The sequence below is a fragment of the Drosophila navojoa genome, chromosome 5, assembly GCF_054131105.1.
Source record: "Drosophila navojoa isolate 15081-1374.11 chromosome 5, UAZ_NAV_1.0, whole genome shotgun sequence".
NCBI classification, from domain to species: domain Eukaryota; kingdom Metazoa; phylum Arthropoda; class Insecta; order Diptera; family Drosophilidae; genus Drosophila; species Drosophila navojoa.
The window spans coordinates 13,407,829-13,430,468 of record NC_142893.1 but is presented as its reverse complement, the minus strand read 5'-3'; the positions used below and the strand labels follow the sequence as shown (position 1 = coordinate 13,430,468).

Sequence of the window (22,640 nt, the reverse complement as noted above, 5' to 3'; positions counted from 1 at the left end):
TCCCAAAAGGTTTTTCGAAAAAATGCCAAAAAATAAATATAAAAAAAAAAAAAAAATACCAACAAAAAAAAAGAGAAAACACAATTTTTTTGTTGTTTCGAGGTTTTTAAAATGTTTGTGTATTTTTTTTAAAGAAGTTTCTGTTTAGCATACATGATATTTGCATATATACATATATATATTCGTCATATATACATATATATGTGTGTGTATGTGTATATATATATGCCTGCAAATATTGTAATATTTAACGTTTGCCACTGCAAAAACAGAATTTATAAATATTTAAGACATTTGCTTTTTTGTTAGTTCTTGTTTTGCTTGTTCTTGCTGCTTTCTTCTTTATTTTCTTGTTGTTGTTTTTTTTTTTTACTTTTGTTTTGTTAGGCAAATTAGCTACAAATTTGTTTGTCAAATGGTTTATTCAATTCTTTCCTTTTGTTAACTTTTTTGCAACATTTGCAATGGAAATGCCTGCGCCAGAGTTGCCAGATCGTTGCGAAGCTTAACACAAATTCTCCTGGCTCAAGTGTTGTAAAGTGTTTTCTCATAATTTTGTTTTTTAGATAGAAAAATTCGTGTTTTTTGTATTCATTTTATTAAATTTAAATTTTGTTTAAGTTTAAAGTTTTGCTTCATAGTTGTTTTTTATTATATAGAGACCATCCGATCGTATATATATATATAACTTGCATTAGTTTAAATTTTAGTTTTAAAACTTGCACAAATTTTCACTACAAAATTTTAGTTGTTTTTTTGTTCTTTGTTTAAAAAAAGTTATAGAAAAGTTCATTTTTGAGTTAATTTTATTTTGTTTTTTGCTTGCGGAACTCAAAGGATTCGTTCCACAGATCAAGCAAACCAAAAGACTTTTATTATATATATATATATAATTATATTATAGCCGAATCTTTATATATATGTATGTTTATATATTATACTCACAGTTGGTTTAATGCAGTGGGAGAAGAGAAAAGAAAAGTGTGTGAAGATGCGCTGTTTTGTAGCAGTGTAGTAGGATAGTAACATACATACATACATATATTTATATATATATATATATATATATGGAGAGGTTATAGCAGAGTTCGTTCAGCAAGAGCAACAATATAGCTGGAGGAGAGACGTGGGACGAGATAGTACAAGAGATATGAAAAGAAAAACTTAAGCAGAAAGTTTGTAGAGAAAGGAAAGAAGGAAAACTCTTTTTTTTCGATATGAAACTAAATTAAAGTACAGCTGTGTTCGTTTTGCTTTTCATTCATTTCTTGGTGGCAACATTGTCTAATAATTATATTTTGCTTTTTCTTTTATATTTTTTCTTTCTTTAGATTAGTTTTTCGATAAGTTAGGTTAGGTCTGGCTAATGCGCGCCGACGCTGGGTACAGTTGTGTTTGGTTTTTGTTTACTTTATCAATTGCGTGCATTGTTTCAGGATTCATTAATCATAAGCTCACTTAACTTAAAAGAAAACCCCATAAATATATATAGACATATTATTATATAGGCACATATATAATAATATATGATATATATATAACTAATATGCTGTTTACTTTTACATATATATATATTTATAATTTTTAAGTTTTTATGCTGTTGTTGTTACTCCTTCTTCGTCGTCTAGTTTGCTATTAAGAGTTGTCTTCTTCTTCTGCTGCTGTTTCTTCTTCTACTTGCTGTTCCTCCTTTATTTATACATATATATATATAATTTTTTATGTGTGTGTTTGATGAAATCTTCTTCTTCTGAACTGCTTCTGCGCTTTTCTCGTTCTTCTCGCATATAAATATTTAATTTGTATATTCTTTATAATAAAATTATGTTAATTTATACATATAAGTATGCAAATATATATACATATTGTATATATATTTATAGGTTAGTTTTAACTTGTAATTTTTGTTTGTTTTTTGCTGCCACTTAAATTGCTACAGAAATGTTTTTAGTTGTTGCAATTTGCTTGTTAAATAAGTTTATGCTGCCTTTATCAGATATCTCAGATATATATATATATATATATATATATATATATATATATATATATATATATATATATATATATATATATATATATATATATATATATATATATATATATATATATATATATAACGCTGTCAATCCATTCAAAATTTCAAATAAACCCATCCTCAGCGCGCCAAAAGCTGAAACTCTGACCAGCCACTATATACATATATATTATATATATATAGCTAGACATATATATATATATATATATATATATATATATATATATGCGCATAAACATATATATATATATATATATAGATACATCTATACACATATTGCATAATTTTAATTTAATTTTATATCGAAAATGTATTCTTTAGTTGGTTTTTGTTTTTTTTTTTTTTTTGGTAATTTTTATTTGTTTTCTTTTTTGTTGTTGTTTGTTTCTTTATATTTATTAATTTTAAATTTAAATATAATTTAATAAGAAGAATTTGTTGTTTGATTTTACATTATTTATAATATATATATGTTGTATTTATAATATATTTTATTTCTGTTTGTTGTGTGTGTGTGTAATGTGTGAGTGTGTGTGTGTGTTTTGTGTTTGTGTGCAGAGCTGTTGTTGGTGTTCAATTCATTTTTCTCATTTTGCAAAAATTACAAATTTCCATTTCTTTTTATTAATTTTTTTTTATTATTATTTTTATTTTTGCAACGAATTTCGACAAATGTTCTTTAAACTTGAAACAATTTGATTTGTTGTTCTCTTGTTAACAGTGCTCTCTTGCCTACAAATGTCGCCGCCGCCGCCGCCGACGCCAGGGGGCGCTGCTGCTGCCGCCACAGAGAGTGGGCATTGCTGCCGACTCATAGAGGGCGCTGCATGCGCTACGCTTTGCGCGCGGCTTACACAAAAGTTCTGATTGTTTGTTGTTGTTGTTGTTTGTTATAGTGTGGTATGCCTGTAGTTTAAGTGTAGTAGTTTAATTCATTTCTTATAACATGCTTTTTGCTGTTTTGTTGTTTGCTTGCTGTTTAAACGGTGACTTCTTTAAGTTTTGCTGTTTCTTGTTGTTGTTGTAGTTGTTCTTGATTTCTCGCATTTCTTTTTGCATAAAAATTAAGTGTGTTTTCTTGTTGTTTGTATTTTTTTTTTATATAAATTTTTTATGTAATTTTTTCTGAGTTTTTCTCATTTTATGCTTTGTTTAAATTTTCTTGCTTTGCGTTTTTTGCTTCGTTTAGTTTAAGTGTAAAGTTTTCTTTCTTTTTGCATTTGTTTTATAAGTTTCTTAAATGTTTTTTTGTTTTCTTAATGTTTTTCTTCTTCTTGTTGTTGATGTTTTTTTGCTTAACTCTTTGTTGTTTTTTTAAGATCTTTTATTGGGGTCCATAGCAACAGCGCGGCGCGATGTTCTTGCGCACAGCTACAGTCTTCGTCAACATCTTAAAAAAATAGAAAGGCTTAAAAAGAAATAATTTAACGCTTCACTTCGATGTCATCATAGTCACGAATTCTGCAAAGAAACGAAGTTAAAGAGAATGTGATTAGTCGAGGGAAATTTGATTAACAATTGTTAAATATTTACGGCCAACATTTACCCTGAACTTGTTCAGTTTACAATGAACTGCGATTACCGTTACACAGAAATAGCTAATCATTACACTAGCACTCACCACATCTTGACAGTTGCTGTGGGGGTGGGCGGGCCAGAGCTGCAAATAGATGTGTCGCACGACAAAAGCCCCCTTCTTCCCCCTCTATCTAGCCAACACCAATCAAACCAAAAGTCAACTAATCAATAAGACAAATAGGTAAGTCACAAGATGCGACGCTGAATGACTGATGAAAAGCTGTTCGGGCGGACAAGAGCGAGAACAGAAATCAGGGGAAAATTTATTAAGTGCGCTGCCAGACACGCCAGATTTCACAGAGCATATAGAATCAGAGATATTACATTGAATTCGAATTTGAAATACTCTATATATAGTATAAATTATACCTCAAATAGAAACAAGGAATTGAAACGTGCTCCAAGTGTCAAAATGTCAATTCAATTTATAGCCAACTCGATGTCAGTGGGCCTCGTTTCATTCCACACGTAACAGCTGCGCTCCAAGTTGCGTAGAGTTGAAGGCATGTTTCATGCCAGACGTTTCAATAAATCATCATAGACTCTCAGCATATACTCTACTCCATTTACTGTGCTAAGTATATGTGCCGAAAATAGCAACTGCATCAGAGCAGGCGACGGAGGAGAAAAATGAGACAAAGAGCAGACGAGCTACAGATGAAGTGATCCAAGTGGAATGGTACAGCAGCGAGTGCGGACATTGTTCGATTTGAACTGTCTGCTTTTCGTTTTCCTGATAAAACCGGCAATCAGTATAAGCTCGCATGTGTGTGTGTGTGTGTGTCTGTATAGCACTTCATTAAGGGGCATGAATGGGTGCCGGTAGGGGCGGGCACACAAATTGGCAAACGTTGTCAGCGAAACGTTGGCTGTTGAAACGATTCCGGGGCTGTTCGTTCGTGTCCCCGATTTATCAGGTGTTTGCATGCAGCTCCTAAATATAGACAAGTGACTGCCTTCACACACACACACACACACTCACACAGGCGTCGCAGCTTCCCTGAGCCTTTACCGCCTCTACCCGCTCTACCTCTGCTCTTTACAGCCAACTGCATTTGCGGCGTTGCGGCTATTGTTGTGACTCTCTGTCTCTGTCTCTGTCACTATCTCTCTCTTCTTCTAGCATTTGTGGTCGAGCGCATTTTTGACATATTTGTAGCATGTGAAAAACGTTTGGCCTCTCGACCACAACAAATACATACGTAAGTCACAACATCGCAACGAACCACGTCACATGGCACCTGATTGTTCAAAAGACGGTGCTGTAATTCATCTACACACGAGTTGAACAGATAATTGGGTTTATCTCATAGCGGGCGTAGCCCTTTATTCATATTGTTCCAAGTGTTTATCTGTTTCCATTACAATAGATAATCCTATTAGCAATTTCATTTTTCTCGTTTCTTGTCTCTCATATTGTTTCTATTCCACATGATTCTCTCACGATCTAATCTAATTTGTTTCACTTACTCGCACATGTCGCATTCGAGTTTATTTGCAATGAGTTTATTTCCATTCCAAAGTGTTTCATATGATATTATTACCTATCATCACATCTGTGGTACGAAAGTTCTCTTCTGTTAACTGTTTCTATTCCAAAATGTAACAATTATATATTTTCACTTCAATAGAATCCTCTTCCATCAATCGAATCCTTTTCCATCACACACTTTTTCAGCTTTTTCTTCTCCTCACTTATATAGCTCATTATATCTGTTCCATTTCCAAACTGTTCTCAACCTCTCCACATATTCTTGGACAATACCAATTCATTTTATAGATTGATAAGAGTCAGGTTCTCGCTATTTTCTCGCTATTAGCTCACAATCTATAAAACTTGATCATATAAATTCTAGTCTATACGACTTTTATATAACCCATTAAAATGCCCAAGATTCCGCGCCTTTTGGCTCGTTAAATATTAAACAGTTTTAAAAATAAAACGTTATTAGGGGCACAAACGCAACATTCGCAAAAAAAAAAGAAAGTCCAGGGGACACGCCTCGAACAACCTTTAAGACCTTTTCCTTTTTATTATCTTTCGCAATATGCAAATGTTCTTTTGCCTGAGAACCCAGCCCAAATCGAATCAGAAATTGACTTTTCGTGTTGGGCCTTGACATTTCGCACCCTTTTCTTTTAGTGTTTGCCAAGTGAATTTTCTTAATGGGTTTTTTCCGCAATATTTGTTCATACATATATTTTTTTTGGGGGGGGGGGCTTGGGCTTGGGCTTTTTGTTTGTTCGGCAATTAAACTAAAATTAAAACTCTATTTTATAGTGTTATAAAACGCGGAAGACTTTTGATTTTTCCATGATCGCTGCGCCTCTTGGCTTTTGTGGCTCTGCTGTTTATCTTTCGTCGTTTTGTTTACATTCGCCCGAGCTAATTTTCGTTTTGTTATTCATTTTTCTTTGGCATATTTTATTTTGCCGCGCTTCTCTGCTATTGCTGAATTTGTTTTTCTTTTGTATTTTGCTTAACATTTTATTTGATTTTTCATTTCGGTTTTGTTTCACCCATTTTTGCTTTTCGCCTATTTTCTGACAACATTTTTATATTTGGCCATGGGCCAAAGTAAGTCTCATCTTTGTGTGTGCCGAACCGTATACCCGAACCGTACCCCCATTGTTTGCCATATTGCCATATAATTTTCAGCTGCCGTACACCCACCGTCGTTACCAACAAGACAACAATAAAGACTTTCGTTAATTGGCAATAAGCAAATGGCAACAACTCGCATTTATTTATGTTATGCTCATTTTCTCCATATAGTATATATGATACAGATATATACATATATATGTAGATATATACATATATATATTTGTTCGGCTTCTTGTCGTCGGTCAATGTTCAAACAGCTCGCCAAAATTGCCTGCTAGCTGTGCTCTCTTTCTCTCTCTTTTTATCTCTTTCACTCTGCTTCCTACTTCTTGTTGTATTCGAATTTCTTTTGTTGTTCGGATTATTGCACAATATTTATATTTGAATTTAATTTTGTTGTCTCACTTAAGCATTAAACATTTTACTTTGCGTAGGCAGCGGAAAAGCCCAACAAGAAATTATCCCAGAGAATCGATGAAAAAAATAAATGATAAATGTGCGGTACCTAAGAAATGGCTCTATGTAATGGCTGAAAGAGTAAAGGAATGTAAGGAGCAACAGCTACAACAAGAGAGAGAGAGAGAGAGGGAGAGAGAAAGAGAGAGAGAGAGAGAGGGAGATAGAGAGAGAAAGAGCAGCAATAGTTAAGGAAAGAGATATGGAACAGAAGATATGAGACACCTGGAGAATGAAAGGAAGTCACTAAGGAAATATAGTGAGAGAACGAGAGGAAAATATACGAGGAAAGAGAAGATAGAATGAGCTAGAGACATAAATGAGAAAGGAGAGAGAGAGAGTAGGACAGAGAGAGAGAGATAGAGAGAGAGTACTACACATAGTGAGAGAGAGGAAGCAGAACACAGAGAGAGCAGAACAGAAAGAGAGAGAGCAGAACAAAAAGAGAGAGAGAGGAAGCAGAACAGAGAGAGAGAGAAGATTTTCTGATCGAGACAATCTACAAGGATAAACTATTGATTGATTTCAGATCAAATAATTACCTAACAAGTGTATAATTAAATAGATTTTTAAACTAGTATAGCTGAATATCTAACAAGCCTTCAACCAGAAAAAAAAACATTGTCAATTAACTTCCAGCAAACAGCACAAAAAACCAGCAATAACTTGTTAGCAAGTTTTTCCACACATAAATCAATAATTTTACGACGATTATGACCCTATTTAAGATAAGATTTCAAATGAAATCAACAAAAAACACAATTTACAGTCAACAGTAAAAGTCATTAACAAACTCAGACTATTAGAGATTATATAATCACGAAATCGATTGAAATTCGCGCGTTTTGCAACACTTAAAACTGATTAATTTGCTTCCCCAATCGACAATGTTTGTCAGTTGTATTTGTAACTGTTAATTTGTGTGCTTTACTTTCAGCTTCCTTGACTTTGGGTTATAGCATAGGTGTAGTATCGCACCTATTTATATATTGTTTCACTTGGTTATTTTTATGTTCGGTTCATAAATTGCTTGTGATTAATCTATTTGATCCGCCAAAGATATTTTGCGCCAAACGATTTCTATTTGAACTTGAGGCAGATAACTATAGATATATATATATATGCTGTATATGTATATATGATATACATATATATATCTGTATATGTATATGCCGACATCAGAGAGAGAGAGAAAGAGATATCTCGTATTATTTCAGTATTTGTTGTTTTTCTAAGTACAATCAAAGCAGACGCGGCACAAATCAGGACAGGTGCAGCTGCAGAAGGGGTGCGGGGTGTCAAGAGCTGTGCGAGACGCAGCATGAACAATATCTTAACACCTTGTTTCTATATCTTTTAATGTATATTCCTTTCCCATTATTGCTGTTGTATGCGTAGTTGTAGTTGTTTTTCTTCTTCGAACTTTTGCTCAATTGAAAATTCAATTTTCAAGCAATTAAATTAAATTTCGAAGAATACACAAAGAGCAAAAAAAAAACATGCATTAGTATACAATGTATGTGGGCTATGATTGACTAATTGCTGCTCTGCACTAAAGAATTTTTATTTAAAGGAAACTATAAATTATGTAGAAGAGGAGTTTATATGGAGTCAAGGTAAAGTTTGATCGAATATAGCGGGAATATTACAATAAAAGTTTTAAAGATATTTTCATAAAGCTAAATATATATTTTAGCTAGTTACTAGAAGAAACGTTCTTGATATGAATACACTATAAACACTTCCAATAAATAATGCATTTATCAACAAACTCGAAAGTCTAATAACCACAATTTCCAGTGAAACATTCAGTTGATTGATTATGCTCAGGAAATTCTGCAGAAAAGAGATTCTTGGAAAGGAAAGTCAATTCCTATCCGAGTGGAACTCATATAAGGGAGGTATCAATTCAAGAGAATGAAAACTCGTAAGCCGAGAAGATATAACAGAAAGCCAACAAAATTACAGGGTATTCAGTTGCCATACTGGGCTGTCTATTAAGACTGAATCAGTTTATAGCAAATCTCATGAGTGAGTAAAAAGTAACGAATGACAAAACAACTGCCAAAGTGTGACTCAAATACATATGCTATGACTGTGCAACTCTATATATGTGTGTATGTGTGTGTGTGTGTCGCGTTGTGTGTGATTCAATCGACAGCTATGCCACTGTTTTGGCAGCGCAAAAACGCATAACCCCAGCCATAAGTCAATTGTCTAACCACGGCAAATGTTGTGCGAATATCCAATTAGTGGCCTGACATGACATCGCAATTACAACAACAACAACAACAACACGACACGCGACAACAACACACGCAGCCAATAAGCCGCTTAACATCGAATCTCTATCCCTATGTGTATGGTAGGTGTTTAGTTTTTGAGGCTCTGCTTTGGCATTCGCTTACCTTCGTAATTGACCTGACCATCACCGTCGATATCAGCCTCACGGATCATCTCATCGACCTCCTCGTCTGTTAATTTCTCGCCCAAATTTGTCATCACGTGACGCAATTCAGCCGCTGAAATGAAGCCGTTGCCATCCTTATCGAACACTCTGAACGCTTCCCGAATCTCCTCTTCGCTATCGGTGTCCTTCATTTTGCGTGCCATCATGGTAAGGAATTCTGGGAAGTCAATTGTACCATTGCCTGGAAACCAAAATCAAGCATTTCAATTAGTTCAATATAAATTGTGAAATTCGTTTCAGCTATACGACTATGATAAAGTAATTTCTACGGAAATATTGATGTATCTCGTATTATAAATACGTAAATATATTTTATATATTTATTTAAAGTTTCTGCAGAGGTTTCTTCTTAAGAACTGTTTATATATTATTTTCACTGTATTATATTCGATTGTATTTTAGCTAAGGTTGCCGTACTTCAAGTAAATATTTCATTTTCATCGTTCTAAACAGCCTCACAACCGACTCAACTTGTTGCCAGTGTTGCCAGACTTCCACAAAAGTACTCCTTACTTCAGTCTCAATATGAATTTGAACTAAAAACTCTTTAAAGTCTATTCCTATCCTATTTTGCTCTTTTAAACTAGCTCATGTTTCATTCCAATTGTTTCCAAATGCAACTGCAATGTCCCATAAATCTTCAGTAACATCCTACTTCCATTCACAACTCATTTACATCTTCTCAACTCCATAAAAAAGTTTGCTTCATCATGAAATTCCTTCCTGAACCTTTTTCCGCACATTTCCCGCACTCTTGCTAGCAATTTATAAGGCAAACATAAATTTCTCTGTTATAAAGTTTAGTAGCTCTGACTGCCCACGCCCACGCCCACACGCCACTATTTGTGTACCTGACGGCTATATAAACTCGGGCAAATCCCCTTTGGCCTGCACACAAACAGAAATCTTTTCATAGTCGGCAATCAAGCAGATTTTCATATATGACCTATGTGTTGGCTGGCTGAAGGGATGAAGGGATTTGCCTCTTATTTGTGTTCTTTCTGTTGTGGCACACGTGGCGTATGCGCAACATTTGTGACACTGACAACTTTAGCGCGTTGGTCCGGCGCTGGATAAGATAAGCCCAGCAACAAAAACTTTTTCGAAGCGGCTCGCAAATGAAGTGACCTCCACACCACAGAACCCATACAGAATGCCAGCCGTTAGACTAATTGAAAAAGTTTCACTTCACATTCTCTATTTAAAGTTTTCCCTCCCTCCCCTCCCCCTCCTCCTCTCTTGTGCTCTGCTCTTTACGTTTTTATGTCTCTCCATTGGCCAAAAAATGTGGAAACTTTTGCTTGTGCTGCTTAACCAGCAAAACTTTTGTGTCGAACTCTTGAGACCTTAATTGTTATTGACTCGACAAACGGGGCGTGGCCCGGTTCAGAAAGGTTGCACTGAACTGTATCCAGTATATGTTAGCTAATGCTGGCTCTTTTAATGGAGCATTCACATTAATATTTACACAAAATGTTACGATTAGACAACTGTTTCGAGGGTCCAGCCAAAGTTGAGGAACTTTGAGCAGAAAACTTTCTCAAAATCACTTTTCTTTACGATTTCCCTTTTGCCACATGTGTGGAATTTAACTAGCAAATAAATCGTATTGAAAATTTAGTTTCCTTAGAGCTTGAAATATGAATCTAAATTGTTTTTATAGGTGGTAATATAAGTAATATTTATGAGCATGATTAAAGAAGTTCTCAAGGGGAAATTTTCAATTTCTCTTTTGTGTTACACTCTTAAACGGTATATTAGATATATCTAGTATTTATATATGTTATACACTAGATATATTTAGTATTTATATAATATATATTAACTCTTAAACTTAATACTTTTATTTTATGAATTTCTCTATAAATTTATTCATAGTTGGAAATTCTCCACACTCGCCTCGCCTCTACCTGTAGAAGTAACCCCACCAACCAATCACTCATTACAATCAATGCTACCCACATCGTTTAGCAAACATTCCACAGCTCATACGAAATGTAAAATTAATGTTTAGCTATCGTATTTAATAGCCACACACACACACACTAACGCACGCACACACGCATAGCCAAGTCAATTATTTCAAGTTCAGATACAAATACAAATCAATTCACAAGTGTTACCTTCCGAGATACCCGAACACAGCCGAAAAACAACTACATTAAAGCGCGAGCGCGAACAGCAAAATAAATAATGAAATGAAATCTTAAAAAAAAAATCCAGTAATTAAAAGCGAAAAAAAAAACCAGGCAAAAATGTGCTTTCAATTAAAGAACACACAAGTATTATTATGATTATTGAATGGAACATTTAGAAATAATAAGCAAGGCGCACGAATATCCGCTAAAGCACATATAACGGCAAATGAAGAGGCGCCAAAAGAAAATTGGGCGAAAAAAATTTAAGTAAAACTGTTGCAGTGAACGACTGCAAGATACTCGTCCAATATGAGAGAATCAGACACAGTATGAATATAGCTGCCTGGCAAATTCTGTATACTATAAATGAATTAGAGATCTAAGGATCTAGAGATTAGAGATTTGTAATTATAGTCTAGAATAAAGATTTTTACTTATTGCCGATTCGCCTCGACCTAGCTGGATCCATTGCCCCGATATACTCTCCCCACCTAATTTTGACCAGTATAAAAACAAATATTATATGGAAATTTCTATTTTGAAACATTTTCGACGCAAACTATGTCGCTGATTTTGGCTAAGGATTTCCCCAACAAGACGATAGAGCTAAATACAAATTTGAGGCCATTTTTGTGTATAGACCACATTCAGATATATGTATATATATATATCTATATGGCTGATCGACTTTTAGACGCGCCTTAGACAGAAACACTTTTTGACAAGGCTCATATGATGCTGCTGATGATGTTCATAATGATGATGATGATGATGATGATGACGAGCCTCTTGCCAATTCGTGTTGCCAATGTCTGGTTGCTTGCTTGGTTTTTGGTTTCCATTACCTCTATAGACAGACGAGTCACACTTCCTCTATAATAATACATATTATACATACATATATATATCTCTGTATAAGTCGCAGACTCTATGCCCGCCCGCCTTGTCGTTTCGCAACGCTGCGCAAAAATTTTTTCTTGCAGACAATTTAAAATTTTAATAAGATTTTTTTTTTTTTTTTTCAACGCTAAATTTAGTTGGGCAGCGGCACAGAGGGGTATACGAACTTTTTATAAATAACACATTGGGATTCCTTATATCTATATATACCATACATATATCGTTCTTCTCTGGCTGATTTTCATTTTATATGCCATTTGCATAGACCTGGACAATTGCAAAGACTTCCAAAGGCAACAAATTTTAGCGGAACAGTGGGGAGTCTCTATCTCTATCTCTCTCTCTCTCTCTTTCTCACTCTGTCTTTCCTGTCCTCTCTCTCTAATGGCGTCGTTTGTATGCAGGCTGCAGTTCTTTTTTGTACGTCGCCAACAAAATTTTAAGTAATGAATGTTTAATGTTTCCGTCTGTTGTTCACAGACTACAAAAATTACACACACAAACACGTAGACAGGTGTGTGCGTGTCTGTGTGCATACATATCTATGTATATACATATGTATATATTTTATATAATTTGATGCACGAAATGCCAGATCGTAAAACAGACGAGATAATCGCCATGAAAGCCACAGTAACTATATAGGAAAAACAGCCATGTGAATAATACAAAACTGAATGAGTGCTAAGCAAATATAAATGACTAAACTAAACGTATATATAGGAATATTTCTATATATATCACATTTAAACAAATTACCATAATTAAGTTCTTTTTTTTAATGACTCTGTCAGACAGTGTGACCAGCTTAAATATATATGAATTTTTATCTTTTCTACAAATGCACTGAAGCAACTGAAACTTTTTTTGTTTTTAACTATTAAAAGAAAAACAAATATTAAAATTGTATAACTGCTTTTACTAGCCATGTGTATATATACATTAGACATTAATTTCAAACCGGCAAAAGTGCAAATTTTTTTGCACAATTGATAATAAAAATGTTGAAAATTGAAAAGTCGTAAATCAATAAAAAGTAACCACAAAAAAACAGAAAAATTTCCTAAAATTCTGCTAGCTTTAAAAACAAATGGAATTCTAGAATTCCCATAAATATTTATATTTTCGACCTATATTGACCAAATGTTTACTATATAAAATACATCGAATACAATGCATATTTATTTATTACCCTTCACGCTTGAATACATACAAAAACATACATACATCAATCACATGCAACACATACGCACACATACATATGCATACTGCTCCAACGCTCGCAACTTCGTTCTAAACTGCGAAACAGAAGCTCAACAAGCTCGTTCTCCCTCTCACACACACACATATATACATTTATAGTTGTAAAGTCCACTCCCTCTCTCTTTCTTATTTGCCCTGAGCCAAGCAACAATCTATATTTAGCTCTGAACGATAAGCATCAGTCAGTCAGTCAGTCAGTCAGTCAGTCAGTCAATCTGTCATTCACTAGCTCGCCCACACCCGCTGCCTATCCACGCGCTCCTTGTGCCTGTTGTCCTCTTTACTGCTATCCGATTGGCGCATGCGCTGCTGAGCGCCTTTTATGCAGACTTTGCCCTGGATTTTTCATCACATGCGCATTCTGCACGTGCAAGAAGAAGCAAAGAGCAGAACAAGAGCAATTGTAGTTGTAAAGTACGACGCCAGCAGCACAGCCGCTGCAGACAAGAGCAGAGAGTGAGAGAGAGAGCAGCCTTTGCTGCCGTCAAATGTGGGTAACTTCACTTCGGCTAGCATTTCTTTCGCTTTGCACTTTCGTACGACAGCAGCGCAACGCAGGCAGAGTAGCGGTAAAGAGCAAGGGCGCTGCACAGAGACTTGGGAAGAGCAGAGAGCGCTGACTGCCTGCCTTAGTTACTTTCGTTGCTGCTGCTGCCGAAGTGGGTAACTTCAGCAGCACTGCGATTGAGAGAGACAGAGAGAGTGTTAGCTGCTGATATAGTAATTGTTGTTGCTGCTGTTTCATCTGCCAGCGGATGTGGGTGACTTGATTTCGGTTTCTTGCATTTTTATCTCCTTGCATTTTTTACTCGTTACGCTTTGCACTTATCGCGCTGCTTGTGTATTTATCCGAGTGTGTGCGTGTGTGTCTGTTTGTATGAGTTTTCTGTTGCTTGCTTGGGTGGGGCCTGTTTTATTTTTAAGCTAATTGTCGAGCTTTGAGCATATTATGCAAAAGCCAAATGCGCACACAGACGCGGACGCCAACACACACACACACACACAGACACAGACACTTGCATTTGTGGATGCATAAAAAAGTGATTTATAATTTGTGAAAATTTATATAGCCCGCAAGAGCAAAAACAAATTATTCTCGACACATTTCACAATTGCTAAAAATACATATAAAAAGCCACACGAGCAAGCGTCCCACCGTCCCTCACTCTCACTAACACACACACACACACTCCTTCCCTCTCACACTTGTTGGAAATGTGCAGTTGTTGAACAAGTTTTCATGCAAAAGGTGAAAAACCTCAACGGGCGACACATTTGGCGGCGTCTATCGCTCAATTTCTTTCAAAAAGAAACAAAATTGAAATATTTATTTTCATTTGGTTTTTCTCATTTAGTTTTTCCCAAATATTCTGTAGATTCTTTGTGTTCCCAGTTTTTGGGGGCCTCTCAACCACCTTTTGTCAGGAATCCTGTGTGTGCATTTTTGACAGCAATTACAACAACAACAACAACAACAACAACAAGAATATGAACATTAGCCAGGCCAAACAACAGGCCAAATATTTTGTAATCTATTTTTAATGGCTATGACGTGTTTTTGTTGCATATTTTTAGCCGATCGCAAAAAGAACGAAATGCTAAGAAAACACACAAAGAATTTTGTTGTCCGTCTTGCTTCTGTCTCGAGATCTATTCACAATTTTTGTTGTCTGCTAATCTCGTTCAAGAATAGATCCATAGTAGGGTATATAATTAGCATGGGAGAGCCAAAATTTAAAGGGTTCATAGCAATTAGCACATTAAATAAGAATACAAGAAGTGATCTACAAATCTCAAGTGGAACTAGTTCAAGAACTTGGGCAATCGAAAATTGATTTACCAATTGAATTTTTGCGAAATCCAAATATGCCAAGTTCTTAGCATTAATACTAAATATTACAGAAAGAGAATACAAAATAGTTGCGAGAGTGCCTAAACTGTATTTATAGAGAAAATCTTATCTGCAATAATCCTAAACCTTTCGCTTCTGCTTATCTAATTAAATACCGATAAACATTTTCAACTCACCATCGGCATCGACCTCGTTTATCATGTCCTGGAGCTCAGCCTCTGTGGGGTTCTGTCCCAAGGAACGCATAACTGTGCCCAACTCCTTTGTTGTGATGGTGCCATCGCCGTCTTTGTCGAATAGCGAGAACGCCTCTTTGAACTCAGCGATTTGTTCCTCTGTCAGCTGATCGGCCTGCAAAAAGAGAATTCAAAATAGTTTTCGTCAGTTTCACGTGTCTATTTCGTTTTCTTTTTTTTGGTTTTCAAATACCATAATTTAGCTTTCGATTGAACAGATTTTTCTTCAATGTAGATTTTATAATTAATTGCTGTCAAGTTTATAAAGTGTTTATGAATGATGACACAGTCGTCGACTACTTGATGTTATTTCAATGCCAACATATAGGCAAACAACAATATTTCATATATGTATAATTTACATACATACAAATATGGGGGGCGTTCTACTATTTCTGGCTTATGCATAGCCATAAAGCCATTTCTTTAAACATTTTCCATAACTTTCCCAAAACTCAGAGGAATTATGAAAAACTCTAAAATAAATTTTCCAAGTAATTTTTCAAAGAATCTCATTCAATTTATATACGGCCCCAAAATGTTTTACGCATGTTTTTGTATGTTTCACTGTTTCTAAATAGATATAGATATATGTATATAAATAAATACAAAATTTAGATAAGTTACTTTATTTTAAAATACCCTTATATAAAACCCTTAAGTCTAAATTCGCTATAAACATTTTCGAGGATTTTTTCATAGATCTCCATTTTTATACCAAACATATTCTACCCACATACTCAAACACTTCCAAAAGTAGCTATCTAACTATCTTTTATTTGGGCCAAGTGCGTCAGCTATCGATCAGTCGTCAATCATAGCTTTACATACTTTTCTTATAGGCAGCTATATACAGTTCGACAGTGTTCATGACAATTGTCTCTATAAGAAAATCTATTTGCAATTATAATACAATGCGCGTTTCCACCCTTCAGCGAAACCATAAAAAGAAACAAAAGAGAACAATAAAAATGTTAGGAGGCAAATATGTCGAAACATTCAGTCAAGAGATACGTCAAAGAAAAAGTGGGCTTTGAATAATTTCGCATATTGTTTGCACTCAACAAAAAGGCGCCAGACATACAAATGTATATAATGTATATATGTATAGAGATACAGTTGTTCTCATATCACAGCAATGGTATCTAGGAAAAAAAAAAGGTGTTGGGTTCCGCTGACGTCAATTTACTTTTATTTTTTAAGGGGTCTAAAGTTTTTCGTATTTATATATGCGTAACTGAAGCTTTGTGCGCGTACTCAAGGTTCTCTGTTGGGGTATATTATGCTAAAGTAGAGCCCTTGGTTGTAGCATTTCGCTGACTTTATAAACCAAAGCTCGTTGTCAATTGAAGCGTTTCCGAAACTAATTTGTTTTGACAGACATCAATTCAAATAATATAATATGCATATATAACATATAGCAAGGCGATAAGGTCGGCGCCCCAATATTTACATATATATAAATATAATAGAGCTTCGACTCGCATATCAATAATATTTATGATTATTTTTATTACCTACGTCAGCAGCAAATTGTTTCAAAATAATTTTTATATTTATTTTTTTTATTCTATTCTCATCATATTTTTGGCATTGATTGATTTCGGAAACTAATGCTCGCAATGATCGTAACTATCCCTATTAGATCAAATGCAAAAACGTAATACTTTGCTAGGTCTATTAAATCACTCGCAATAATAATAATGTGAGATCATATATAGGGTAATCGATGAGCTAATCTAAAGATAAACAAATCCAAATATGAATAAATAAATCATACTCAATCGATTTTTAATGTTAAAAACCATTAAAAAAAAATATTAAAAATTGTTGGATTAATATTGAAAAATATATATGATTATAAAATAATGGTTATAATAATAATAAAACAACATATTCATCATAATTAATTATATATTCAATAATTCATAATTTTTTAATTATAAAAGGCAATTTTAATAATCTATCATTCATTGCATTTATCGTATATTTTTTTCATTTTTGTTTCCATGCATATAGAGAATTTTAATTTCTATGAGCTCACTGCTAATTGCTCATTGTGACTCAATCAGAATGCAATTCTAGATGAAAAACAATTTGAGAGTTCACTGCAGAGCAATTTAATGTACATTAAATCATTCTTAGATTTCAGATAAGACTTGCTGTATACAAAAAAAGCACGACTATATTAATTGACTGTTCCCCTTAAAATTCCAAGTGCAAAGTTCTCATAAGTTAGCTTAAGTTCACATTATCAATAAACCCAATATGTACTTATCTAATCAATAAACGAAACATAAAGTAAATCTACCTTATAGCTAGGCACAGTTCTAACTCAAGGCGTACGAGTAGCTCGAGTGTTATATAAGCAAAATGTTTGCTGACAATATATATATATTTGTATATATGTATGTTCGTATGTACATATCTGTACTACAGGTACAATTGTATATGGACAACTTCCGCGGAGCTTAGCCAAAGAGCTAACGATTGGTTCTTTATCTAATCGTTGTCGATTACCATTTAAGAGCGCCAGGTGTATATATAATCTTGAGCAATCAGAAATTAAATTTCTTTAAACTGATTGATAAGCTTAACTTATCAAATTTTTAATATATAAAGAAATATATTTATAAGGAAATATTATATAATATTTTTTTTTATATACCAATTTTTATAGTAAAATTCTTCTACACATCTATTTAACTTATGTTGGGTATTTTATTGTTTTTCAATTGCCATCGAACCACTGTACCTACTGTTAAATAGGTGTAGCGTGGGGCGTCAATTGAATTTGGGCTTATCGCTGTACTAGATAAAACACTTTTTTCTACTTTATTTTCACATATAGATTTTGTATTTGCTTGCTCAGTTGTTATTGTTTTTGATTATGTCATAAAAATGTGAGTCAAAGCCTCAAAGCCAGATCAAAGCTCAGCATGTTGCCTTATAAACAACAATATGGCAACACCACCCACGCGTGTAGCGTAACCAGATCGCAGGCGCTGCCCAATTGTCAGGCCTTAAATTGCGCGTCCAGCTGACGCCCTCCTATCGGCACCTGGTCATGCATGTGTATAGGTGTGTGCATGTGTGGGTGCACGTGTGTGCGTGTGTGGGTGTGTTTGTGTGTTTGTGCCTGCCTTGTGGGCATTGCACATGTGATACAAATGAAGCATAAACAATACTTTTAATAGCTTTCTCTAACTATAGCTGCCTCGCTCTCACGCTTTTCGTCGAACTGTTTATTTCGCCCGCTTGCATTTGGCTGGGCCGAAAACCGGCAAATAGCGGTTTTTATTAATGAGTTTTAGCAACAATTTTTGTTTCTCTACTTCTTTTAAGGCGAATCGACAAGTCAAAAAGAGAGTTGCCGGTTAGCCGGTGCGAACCGGTTAACATTCGCATTAAGGTCTATGTACATACAGTCATACTCATGTATGTATGTATGTATGTGCCTATGCATGGATATATGCATGTGTGTTTGTTTGTGTGTATTTTCAGCGAAAAGAATTGTTGTGCTAATGTGTTGTCAATGTTTTTTTGTTAGCGCTTTCGATGAAATCAGCCAAGTGAGTCAGAAACATTAAAAAAAAAAGCAACCGTCATTTAGCTCAACTTGATCCATGTTTTAAAAAAGTGAAAAAGAGGGTGCTGAGGAAATACAAGAACAACAACAGCAGAAATCAAACCCCCCGAATGAATCACATTTAATGCAAAACAAAATATTGAGCACGTAAAACGATTTGTTTTAATTAAAAGCTGTTTGCATTGTAAAACAAAAAGAAGAAAACGCTAATTAAATTAGCCGAGGGACAACGATGAGTGGGTGGTTGGCTGCGTGTGTATTTTCTTATCAGAAAGCAAACGCAGCAAGCGCTAAAACCAAATAAAATATAAAAAAAAAACCAGCAGCAAAAAATTGGGATTATGTGCGGTTATTATGGCGACGTCGCCACGTTTGGCGTCTGCGGCGAAAAAAAAATAGAAGAAAGGAAAATATATATATGTATGCATATATATATTTTTTTTTGTTCTCTCTTTTCATTATGCTGCACGCTGCACACGTTAGCCTGTTACAATGAAATTCTTGTGCGAATGGCAAAGTAGAACAAGCAACAACAGCAACATGGCCATACAGCAGCAACAGAAGCCAAAGCAGAAAGCGAAACAGCAAAATAACCGCAATGCGGCAAATGAAACGGTTATGGAAGAAAACAACAAAACGTAGGCGCCGCAACCGACACAACAGCGAGAGTCAAAGAGAGCGAGAGACAGAGCGTGAGCCACTGCGAAACGCAAAAGAAAGCGCACGCAGATAAAAGTGCGCGCCCCGAGAGCCAGAAGCGACGCAGTGTGAAATACGATTGATAACAAATGTGCAGAGCGAGAGTAACGAAACGAATCGACACGAAGCGAAACGCAACGCAGCCAGGCAAAACTGTGTGAAACGGTTATTGCTGAGCGAGAGAGTGTACGAGAGCGAACTAGCTTTGCTGCTGCGCGAACATGAAACGGTTAAGTTGAGCAAGCCAACGAAACCGCGACAAAGCAACGAACAGTAAAAATTCCAAAAGCCCAAGAATTTTCGCTGTTGCCTTTTCCTATTTTTGCCTATATGCTTCATTTTTTCTTCTACACGCAGCGTGTCTAACCTCAATTTTCGCGGTAAATAAAGCGAAACGAAATACAATAAGAAACAAGTAAAGAAAAAAAGCCGGTGGCGCTGCTGCTGGAAGCGTTGCTACAGCTACTTTTGTTGTTTTTGTTGCTGCTGTTGATCAATGCTCTCTCTAATGCTCTCACAAATATTTTGAAGATTGCAAATAAATGCTGATAAAGTGCCGATTGGCAACACACTTTTTTTTTGTGTGGTGCACCAAGGCAATGCACACATTTATTTATATGTGTACGTGCTTTTATGTGTATGTGTGTGTATGCGATACAGCTGGAAGCGGAGCCGCTGCGACGCCTTTTGAATGGCGCAAGGGGCGCGCCGCAGAGCGCTGCTGATAACAAGTTTTTTTTTCCATTGAGGTGCTTTACTTTACCTTTTTCTGCCTGTTTTTAAGTTTAATATGGGGTGGGCCTTTATTTGCATGTTAATAATTAACCTTGAATATCTCTCATGCAGTTGCTAAATTATAGAGAGGTATACAAAATTTCCCTATTATTTGGCAATATTTCTCTGTATTTGTTGATAGCTCGCACGAACTAATAAAAAAATAGATATATCAAATATGATTTATCGATATTTGCTTTGAAATGTGCTATAAACATTAATCTGATGGCTTTTGAGTCAAAATGAATTTCAAACAAAAATAAAAAACAATTGGAACTAGGCAATTAAAATCAGATTAAATAATAAATAATTGACATTATTTTGTACTTGATTATTATAAGTCAATAATGGAAAATTCTGTTTATATATTTTAATCTAAATAAAAATGTGAACACAAATAAATATTTGTCTTTTTTTGTAAACATGTATTTAATTTTCTTTGTTCAAATTTTTAAACATTTTTATAAGAGTAAAAAATTGTATATTTTTTAATTTGCAAATATTTGTGTTTTGTGTAAGCATATTTGTTTAAATAACTTTACACCAATAAACAAATTCAGACTTTTATGCAGAATTGAGTTATAGCTAATGTTTACCTACTTTATTAAGATAATTTGAAGAAGTTCAACTTGAACAAGAAAAAAACGCTATCTACAATGAAAAAAGAAATATATCTGCTGACGCTACACAAAGGTGAGTCATTAAAAAACTAACCCTCAGTATTTAAAAACTGATGAGAAATACAAAATTTTTTGCTTTGGGTAGTCAAAAAACCAGTTTGAGGCATTTTAGCCAACGGGGGTGCATTTCGGCACGGCAGCTGCTGCAGGGCTAAGGATCAAATGTAATCCAATTGGACTGGCGAGTAAATCGCGCTTACACATGCACACACACACATGCATACATGCACATATGTACATAGGCAAACGAGAACACATGTTCAATTTTAACCTTTGTGTACTTGAGATATCGGCTAATTGTTGAAATTTTAATGGAAATATTTGTGTAAACAATGCGAAACAGAGAAAGGTGGAGATTTAGAGAGAAAGAGCAGAAAGCGGTAGGATTTAGAATACATGAACTTACCATTTTTGTTTTTGGGTTTTTGTTGTTGTGTTTGGAAAGAAATGTAGCTAAAGGTTAATCCGCTGCTGCTGCTGCTGGCGGCGACGACGACTTTTTTGCTGTTGTTGGTATGTGTGAGTGGAATTTACGTGGACGACGCGCGTTCAACGTTTAACTTGTAAATTGATTTGCGTTTTAAGCAAATTTACTTTAATAACACACTGTAAAAGATCGAGAAGAAGAAGATGTTGAGAATAGTGCAACGGAGCAACAGTAGCAAAAAAATTCACACACACACGCACGCACACCCGAAGAACTAAAGCAGCGTCGTTGCCGGCGGCGAACACAAATGAAATGAAGGAAAATCAAGGAATGATGTGAGGCAAAAAAAAAGAGGCGACAAAAATGTTAACGTTAACGTCGACGCTGGCTGCGACGCTGCTTATATTCTTCTCTTTTTTTGTATTCTTTCGCCGTGGCAAATTTCTTGTTGCTATTTGTTGCTCTGCCGAAATTTTGAACAATTTTTATTCTTTGCGTTTTCTTTTTTTGGTTTTTCTATTGTGCGATATAATTGGCGAAACACACGCGCGCACACTCGTTGTTAATACATATGTATGCAAATTGCTCGATTTCGGTTTATACAAATATTTATATTTGTTTAATTCATTTGGATTTTCGTTTTGTGTGGGCTTGATGCTTTGGAAGATTTTTTTTGGCCTGACAGAAGTCCTCTTTGCAACTTTGTTGACTTGGATATATTTTATAATTTATATTTTTTCTTTTGATAATTTTGCAATTGTTGGTAACTCACGATCTTAATCAGAACTTGCGTCCGTAACGGTTGACAACTCAATTGTAACTGTACCGTTTAAAAACCGTTAGCGTACTACAATAAATTCGTGGTGTTCAGCTGTTGTTCGGCTGCAAAGATAATGTTAACTGATGGCTGTTAGTTGCTCAAATGAGCTGCATTC

The 22,640-nt window shown here is 34.9% G+C and overlaps 1 protein-coding gene across 2 annotated transcripts; it reads right to left on the bottom strand.

Annotated features, from left to right (window-relative positions):
• Positions 1–356: 356 nt before the first annotated feature.
• Cam (Calmodulin) lies at positions 357–22,637 on the bottom strand. Of its 2 annotated transcripts, XM_018106239.3 has the most exons (5): positions 22,478–22,637; positions 21,685–21,884; positions 15,477–15,651; positions 9,086–9,328; positions 357–3,496 (listed from the first exon to the last, which is right to left on the bottom strand). In XM_018106239.3, the coding sequence occupies exons 2-5, from the start codon at positions 21,685–21,687 to the stop codon at positions 3,468–3,470; spliced, it is 450 nt and encodes a 149-aa protein (XP_017961728.1). In that variant the 5' UTR covers positions 21,688–21,884; positions 22,478–22,637; the 3' UTR covers positions 357–3,467. The 2 variants fall into 2 exon arrangements, with proteins under 2 accessions (XP_017961728.1, XP_017961729.1); XM_018106240.3 differs by lacking the exons at positions 21,685–21,884; positions 22,478–22,637 and adding an exon at positions 15,730–15,865.
• Positions 22,638–22,640: the final 3 nt, after the last annotated feature.

Bases quoted from the DNA above. Each gene is read 5' to 3' on its own strand.
- Cam (XM_018106239.3), bottom strand. The intron at 9,329-15,476 runs GTGAGTTGAAAA...TTTGGTTTCCAG, and splicing joins AAACGAGGTCGATGCCGATG to GCAATGGTACAATTGACTTC. The intron at 3,497-9,085 runs GTAAGCGAATGC...GTTTCTTTGCAG, and splicing joins TGGTCAGGTCAATTACGAAG to AATTCGTGACTATGATGACA.